An 8,648-nucleotide genomic window follows, 5' to 3' on the forward strand; every position below is an offset into this window, starting at 1 on the left:
TGGCATCGGCAATATGTTATTGCTTCATAAAAATGCATAAGTAGAGGGGCTCCTGATGTTAAGCAAGAGGCATACGAGTAGCCAGTCATCTATTATTCTTCGTAGTGCACTTAGCTACAGATAAACATTCTTGCACAAGAAGAAGCTGCATCAGTGGAATATCAAGAGCTTGGAGTTTCTTTTTGATATCCTCTTCTTGCAGTTTCATTATTTCAGCTTTACTTCCTTCCAGTTCTTTAGTAATTAGTTGGTTGCGCTTCAGTAGCCGTGCTTGTGCCTTCTTTTAAACAGACCTTGCTTGACGCAAGGCGTCAACTTTGTGTTTCTTGGTAGGTGACACAGACAGCCTGATGCACTTCAGTGGCTGCCGTTGTTCCGCTCGAGCAGCCTGCCGCTTTGCATGAATTCTGAGAGTATCGAAGAGACTGCTGCATGCAGGACATATACTTCCCTCCGGTAACACAACTTGGCACCTTTTATGCCTCCATTTGCTTTGGCAGTCAATGAAAGCAGGCTCGGGGGCTACAGAAGGAAAGTCCTTCAAACTGGGTCCTCCACCACAGACATCTACACTGTCAACAGTTTTCAAGATATGTTCAACTTGCAGTGCCGTTGTAGCAAAATTATTTACACCCATTGTACTACAGTCAGCCGGCTTGCCAAATATATGCACTTGCACAGTCATGTCACATTTCACATGCACAGTTTTTCAGTTGAAAAACACACATGACCCATCACTTGTGCGCAGCAGAGAGGCATCGTGGAACACGAGGTCACGATACCCTTCCAAGTCAATGCACTGGACACCCCACAATGGTGTCGGAAGGCACAAAGTTGACGCAGCGCAGAACATTTCATCGAAAGGTGAAGTGCCGGGGTCACTTGCCGGGACAACATTGCTGTTTTCGTTGACTTTAGCATCTGAATTTGGGGCTGTTGCTGCTTGTTGCTGGGCTTGAAACCCGATGCTGGTCCCGCCTGAGCTCGCAGAGGAAGCTGCACGGCAAGCATGCCGCCTCGACTGTTTTCGAGGACTCCTTATCTTCTTTGACAAGTAACTAGGCGCTCCTTCGAAAATAGATGGCACGGCATCCTTTGAAAGTCCTGCTCTTCTGCTGCCAGACATTAGAACGTGGCCATTTCTGCAGACCACGTTTTCAAAATAAAATGCGGAGCGAAATGTTTTTCGCACACACGGTCTGTCCGTTGAAGTGTGTGGTCTTTTGCGAGGGATCGCCCGCCTCCATGCTTCAAGCCTGGCTTGATCGTGCGGTGGCTTAAAAAGGGAAAACTTTTCTTTACACGACTTATAGCCTGTGTCAATAGGGTACAAAGCACTTTCCCATCGCGAAGCACACTAGCACATTGAACAACAAAGGGCATCGAAGTGCCAACTTACGCGAGCACGTTCAGAAAAACAAGCAATGACATGTCCAGCATGGAGTGAAGGGACAGCGAGCGGCGGCGGTGGGTGGCTAGTTTAGCGCGCCCTGTCCGAAAAGGTTTCCTAACCAGAACAGCATGTGCCTCTCCTCACGAAGCCTCCCCTATGCGCCGTACTCTCACCTAAACTATTCTTACACCATTGCTTATACTCAAGTCTATTGACACATATATCTCAACGTACTCGCGTTCATGCGCCACCTCAATATTTATTGATCAGAGATGGGAATTGGGAGGGGTGCCATGACCTCCCCCCACAACCTCATTTTGACAAAAAGTCCTTGATAAAAGTACCTTGCGCGAGTCGGGTATTTCATAAAAAAATTTCCTTACTGAAGTGCAACCACTGATAACTCGTACTTGACGGTATAAGATCACAAGGCGTATCGTAGAGCACCGATTATGTGATATATTGGCATTGCAAAGAATTGACACCAAGATCGAAAAAAGCTATTTTTACGCTCACGGACTCATGAGTCCACTCACTCAGGCTCAAGTCAAGCCGTGAGTCTGAGTGAGTCCGGTTGAGAAAAATTTTGGTGAGTCTGAGTCCAAGTGAGCCCTTAGAGCAGAATATATCTGTTGAGTGAGTCTGAGTGAGCTCCAACTTTTTTGCTGACGCCAGTGTCACTTGTTCTTCTCTATGTTGTTTTACGCCACAGGCGAAACCGTGGCAAGGTTCAAACACTGATTCACCTTCTAACAGCAGCAACGAAGTGTCATACTGCTTATCAATGAAGCTGTAAAAGCTGGATGTTGGTATTTTCACGGAAACATAATGTTGCCATTTAGACCACAGTAAGTCACACCTTGCAGCATGTTCATTCAAGTGTACAAAGTAATATGGTCGGCTCGCACACAGTGCATTTGCTATCGCAATCGAGCCCGATCGGTACCGTATTTTTCGATCGCGATCGGCCCTTTTGTACTAGCTGGAGAATTGAGTCAACCATAAAAAATGTTCATCCCCATGTGGCTAGATGGCGATCGAAATTACACCCTGTGACAGCCGTAGAAAATTTGCGCAGTAAGGAGCGACAGGCAATGTTAAGATCATGCCGCAGAGAAACTTGTGCCGACGTTATCTAGCTACAACTCCGAATGAGGCACGCGTGTGCGTATGGCTCTCTTGCGTTTGCCTCCAATCATATCAGAAAGGTTGCGGCTGCATGCAGCTCTAAACATGCTTGGTTGCGTCCCACAAAACTGAGAATCTGCTTGCGTCGTGCTTCATAGAGATATGTCTGCTAAACAGGAACACAAATTTGCGCATGCTTGTCGTGTCAACCGCGGCCAGTTTTTAGATGCAAACCTACAGTGAATGAAGTTGCACGGTTGCACGCATTTCTCGGAGCAAAAATATGTGTATTTGCCGCAAGCACACGTTAAAGCCCATTTGGTGCTTCAATTCGACACAAAATGGTTCATCACCTTATACAAAAGCAGCGGGCTCGGCCCCCCCTGGCTTCCATTTAGGTGGCCGTAGCAGACGACGTCGGCAGTCAGGGCATTGTCTAAGGCATTATGATGAGCGTAACATTTTTTCGGAGCCATTATTTAGCATTTCGTACAGTCAGCGACGAAGCCGCTGCAATGTTTTACTGATTTCGTAGAAGTGCCACAAGAATAATAAAAACGGAGAAGCGAAAGCGGCTGCGGGCTGTGTGGGAGAGGGCTGGCATAGCAATCCAACCTTGCACGTCACAGGGATGCCTCCACATGGTGGCGCCACGGTATGTCCTCGCACCCAATACCAAAAGTGGTACGATGAAGCATTTCTGTATGGCGAACATAAATGACAGGTGGTAACATGAAATCATGACATGCGTGTCATGTACGCTATGACATACATGCACCGCTCATGGTGTGCTTGCGGCCGTTTCGCTATCTTGACATGTACCAAATTTGGTATTGCGTGACATGACAGTATGATGAACATAAATCACAGGTGGTAACATGAAAATCATGACATGCATTTCATGTAGAACATGATTTATATGCCACGCTCATGGTGCGCTCACGGCCGGTTCGCGAGCTTGGTATACCCCAAAACTGGTATTTGGTGACGTGACTGTATTGTGAATGTAAATGACGGGCGGTAACATGAAAATCATGACATGCGTGTTGTGTAGGGTATGATTTACATGTCATGCTCATGGCGCGCTCGCAGTCGTTTCGCTGGGTTGATATACAGCAAAATTGGTATTGAATGATGTGATTATGCCGAACATAAATGACAGGTGGTAACATGACAATCATGACATGCATGTCGTGTAAGGCATGATTTACATGCCACGCTCATGGGCTGCTCGTGGCCATTTCGCTAGCTTGACATACACCAACAGTGGTATTGCGCGACACGACTGTATGATGAACACAAATGACAGGTGGTAATATGACATGCATTTCATGTACAGCATGATTCACATGCCACACATGGTGCGCTCGCGACCGTTTCCCTAGCTTGATATACACCAAAACTGGTATTGCGCGACGCGCCTGTGTGATCAACATAAATGACAGGTACTAACACGCAAATCATAGCATGCATGTCATGTGCGGCATGATTTACGTGACACTGTCTTGGTGCGTTTCCAATCATTTCGTTAACTGGATATAAACCAAAATTGGTATGGCATGACATGAGTGGGTGACGACCATAAAGGGCAGGTCATGCATTGCATATACCAGAATATACGTTTCATTATATAAAAGATTGTACACGCATGAATGCATGACAAACATGGGATATACAGTGAAATAGATGTTGTGACATGAATGACTTCATTTGCCTTAAAGGCAATCAAGGCGGTGTATGCAGCTCTTTGTTGGCTGTTTCTCATTACATCGGTTCCCACAGTGCGTGGTATCTGCCGGATTTTTTTAATTCTTCATTTTTTGCAATTCACATTGATTGTTGTCTGTGAAATGTCTTTCATAGTAAATATTGCCACACACGCTCTTTTCTTTCTATGTTTCTGCCACAATGTCTGAAAAGATTCCAGATTGTAGTAGATCATTTGGTTAAGACAGGACGCGAATAGTCAAGATTATTTCAGAGCTTGCGCGACCGCCAGTGATCAGGCTGGAAAGTGCGATGCGTGACATAAAAGACGGCGCATCCCAGCGATGTTCAGTTTTTCGACGGCCGATGCTCTGTTCGCCGCTATCAGTGTACAGCGTGTATTGCTGTAATTTGACTTTCAGTTTTCCGGCCACAAGTTCGGCCAAATAAAGAGTTTCATCTTGCACACGCCAACTGCTGTCTTCGTCGAGGTCACGACCACGTGACAATATCAATATTTATGAGACTCTTCGGTAATACTTTGAACTACAGGAGTAGTATAATGATTTTGGCATTTGCTCCTAAAACACAAATAGCTTCTCCAAATTAGCATTTTTTCTGCTCTGAAAACACTTATGGCTGCTCCAAAGCAGCACTTGTACTGCTCCGAAATCTGCTCCAAAAAAGTGGAACGTCATTTCCTTCACAGGGGAGGGTGATTCCAACTTGCTGACATACTGGGGATGAATCAATTGTAAAAATGGTTGGTGTTGCATAAGGGAATACCAACCTTATGACGATGGTCAATGCAGGCAGATATGTGAGAAGAGGGGGTTATCAATTTATTCTTCAGAATGGGATTGTCGTGATACGTCTTATTCAACAGGCAGAGGCGAAATATTTTTCCTACGTTGCGATAGCAGAGGTAATGACCAGCTTTCTTTCATAGAAGTTTCACTGGAGGTATGATGATACTTCGAGTGATGTGAGCAGCCCGGCTCTGGACAGATTCAAGTTGATAGATGAGCGTTTCCTGACTGGGGTCCCATAGATGCAGCATATTCTAGTTTAGATCAAACTAGTGATTTTTAACCCTTTGCGGTCCGTTGTCGGGCAGCGCCCGACAACGCAACACGGCCGTAGCGGTCCGCTGTCGGGCCCCGCCCGACAAGGGTGTTCGTGGTTTAAATTTTGCTGTTTTCTCACCGCGAGTCGCGCGCATTTTTTGTATACATGAAGGGCCATCTCTTGAGGAATAAGTGAGCTTTGTTTGTTGAGGTTTTACTTTTTTGACACTAGGGTGCAGCACTATGATCAGCACGGGGCCTAGAGCGTACCCACTCGCGCGCGCGGTTCGCTGAGAAGCATGGCCACGTTTTCACCGCGTGCGTTTTACGGCGGTGCTTTTAGCGAAAGCGAGGATGACTTTAGTGACGAAGAGAATTACGTGCCTCCACCAGACAGTGATGACAGTGATTCGACAGAAGTGAGTGACGAAGACGACGACGGCGGCGGTGGAAACCTGCAGTAATAACCCTGGCCTGCACACAGGGGAATGCTTTGAGCGGTATCATACGTTGCCCAAATATCACTAAAAGAGTTGCCTGCAGAATGCAGGAGCAAAAATAAATATCCTGTGCGTTTCTCTTCCACAGCTTGTGTTTTTATTCGCGGCGCCAGAAACTGGCGAAATAGTTTCGGACCGCTAGAGCCGGAAAGTGGGTAAAGGTTTTGGACCGCAAAGGGTTAAAGAAGTAATTTTACAGGACTAGAAGGAATGCCACAATAAAATGTGTGGCGTATGTAGCCCAGCATACAATTAGCTTTGTTGGTTATATGATCTACATGCATCTTCCAAGAAAGATTTGAAGAGATAAATATGCCTAGATATTTGTAACGGGACACAGATTCGAGGTTAGTAGTTGATGAATAGTGCAGTGAAATGCTTGACCATCATTTTTTAGAATAACCGTGTTATTGGAGACAGTCATAGAATAACCGTGTAATTGGAGACAGTCAAGCACAGTGTCTGGGAAGTTTGAGGTGGAATTACCCATAGCAGCCTTTATGTTGCTGAGCAGGAAGGACTCCGTAAGTCACCTAATTCTTTGTGGGCAACTTGAATTCTAAAGGATCATGCAATCTTTGCAGTTTTGATTTCTTCTGCAGCTGTCTTTCTTTGTAATGCAAACATTGTAAGCAAGGGCGTCCGCAGAACTTTTTCCAGGGGGGTGCATCAGCAGAGGGTGGGGGAGAGGGGGCATGTAGCATAGGTAGCTTTTGTTTCATTGCCGTGACATGACCGGCAAGATTAGTCCATAGCAGTATGTAACGTGCAAAGTTGGCTGGTAATCCTGAATGATGTTTCACGCGGATATGTGGGACTGGAGTGTGCTAATCAAGCTGTGTAGCTTACTGCTACTGCATAGAAAATAATTATCCAAAATTCCAAGGGGGGGCAGCTGCCCCCCTTGCACCCCCTCCGGACGCCCATGATTGTAAGGCTTCTGGGATGGTCATCTAACATCCTTAATTGACTCATTGTTTGCTTTTTGTTCTTAGTGTTCTATCAAGCACCTCGCATTATTAGATTTTAAATTGCTCGAGTGCGACGCAAGGTGTGGCACTGTCTTATATGCAGGTTCTGATCCTGGCGCCGACACGTGAAATAGCTGTTCAGTCTTGCGACACTGTTTGCTGTCTTGGCTGTGACATGCCAGAGCTCAGGGCATATGCCTTCATCGGGGGCATGCCGATAAAAGAGGACCTGCAAAAGCTGGCACGATGCCACGTTGCAGTTGGCACTTTAGGTAAGACACACTCGTCATTGCATGCTGTTGCACATGCAGTTGATTCTGGATGTGTCAAAATCAGGTTTACTGAGTTCGCGGATATATCAAGTATTTCAAAAATCACCTTGAAGATCCCATGCAAAAGTATAGTGCTGGTGCACACGTGTGTCGAATACCTGTACACTGATGCATCCAATACATTGAACACTGCGGCCACACCAAAGTCCTGGGAGTGCATTTTTTCTGACAAGTGTTGATCGCTTTTTGGCCATGTTCTAATGAGTTGCAATTCCTCTTTGTGCACAATTAATATGGTCTTCCTATAAAAAAAAAAGACAGTAATAAAAAAAAATTCAGCCATCTCCACTTGGCGAACACTGTCGAAACAGTGAAGCTTATGCCCGCCTGTAATGAATGAAGGGAATTTTTGAAAGAAATTTATATGTTTGTGAATTTTTGGTGTAATTTTGATATGTTTGTGCGGACTTGTGAGAATGAGGACGACGGCGACATGAAGGCGAGCCAGGGGCAGGTGGCACGCGCGGCGGCGGCACAAGAGAAAAGAAGATGGGAAAGAAGAGAGGCGCGTGTGGAACGCGCAGAGGGCTGAGCGAAGCAAGCCGAAGGACACGCCGGATCAGGGCGCTGTCCGAGAAGTTGTGGTGGCCGTGCTCAGCGAGGACTGGTGCTTGCCTGGTGTTTCGGGCATTGGCGGTGGCTCCAGTGAGGACGTGCCGGACCAGGGCGCTGTCCGGGGAGCTCCTCCTGCCTGTTCTCGGTGAGACCTGGGGAGCCGAGCTACCTGCCTGAGGCTACCGGTACAGGGCGCGGCTCCTGCTGTGTCGGCGGGCAGGCGTCACGAGTTCCTGAACACCGTCGCCACCTGGGATGGCGCAAGGCCGTGATCAAACGGGAGGCCTTCCGGAGGCCTTGTCTTGCGACGTGTCACCTGTGTGCTTGGTCTTGCCTTCGACGAGACTCGTCGCCGCACGTGGACTGACCCTCTGCAAGACGGCATCTACAAGTCGTGAGATGTTTTTTTTGTAACCTTGATCGGACATTCCGCGGGTAGGACTTTCACATTAATTGATGTGCTTGTTGTTGATCTCTTGTTGATCTCTGTGCTTGTTCTCCGTCATCGTCCCTAGAATCCCTTGTCCCCATAAATGTTTATTGAAACATATTCGTGCGTATTCTCTTGTCGCCTGTTCCGTTGAGCCACGCACTCGCAAACGTGACGAACTACCACTCGGTCCTTACAATTTTCTGGCGTCCGCGAGACAGGACCAAGCTCTTTCGTACACCTTAGAGCCTCACGTTGCTTGTGTGTGTGGGCGGCAATGGACGAAAAGAGAACGCTCGTTGAGTTAGGGAAGGAGATGGGACTCAGTGGAGAGGCCTTGCAGGCATGGGTTAGTGCAGAACAGAAGGATCTGAGGGATCAGCGAGCTAAGGAGCGGGAAGAAGCGGGGGTAGCGGCGCAGGAGGAACACGCGCGAGAGTTGGCACCTATGGAGGCGGAACGGGCGCTCCTCGAAGAGCGAAGGCGTATCTTGGAGGCAGAGCGTTCGAGTCCGAGAGTCGTAGGCAATGAAACAGTTGGTGGTCAGGGTTTTTCGCAGCCCCCA

General features: G+C 47.3%; 1 protein-coding gene across 1 annotated transcript in view; it reads left to right on the top strand.

Moving 5' to 3' along the window:
* Positions 1-7,038, top strand: part of LOC119378273 (probable ATP-dependent RNA helicase DDX20) — a gene marked incomplete at its 3' end in the record, with an annotated part of 61,589 nt that extends 54,551 nt beyond the window's left edge. Inside the window, exon 3 of the mRNA XM_037647462.2 lies at positions 6,870-7,038. Within this exon, the coding sequence (XP_037503390.1) occupies positions 6,870-7,038 (169 nt within the window). The remainder of the gene's footprint in view (positions 1-6,869) is intronic.
* Between the last annotated feature and the right edge of the window lie 1,610 nt (positions 7,039-8,648).

Source organism: Rhipicephalus sanguineus, unplaced genomic scaffold, assembly GCF_013339695.2.
Source record: "Rhipicephalus sanguineus isolate Rsan-2018 unplaced genomic scaffold, BIME_Rsan_1.4 Seq757, whole genome shotgun sequence".
Classification (NCBI taxonomy): domain Eukaryota; kingdom Metazoa; phylum Arthropoda; class Arachnida; order Ixodida; family Ixodidae; genus Rhipicephalus; species Rhipicephalus sanguineus.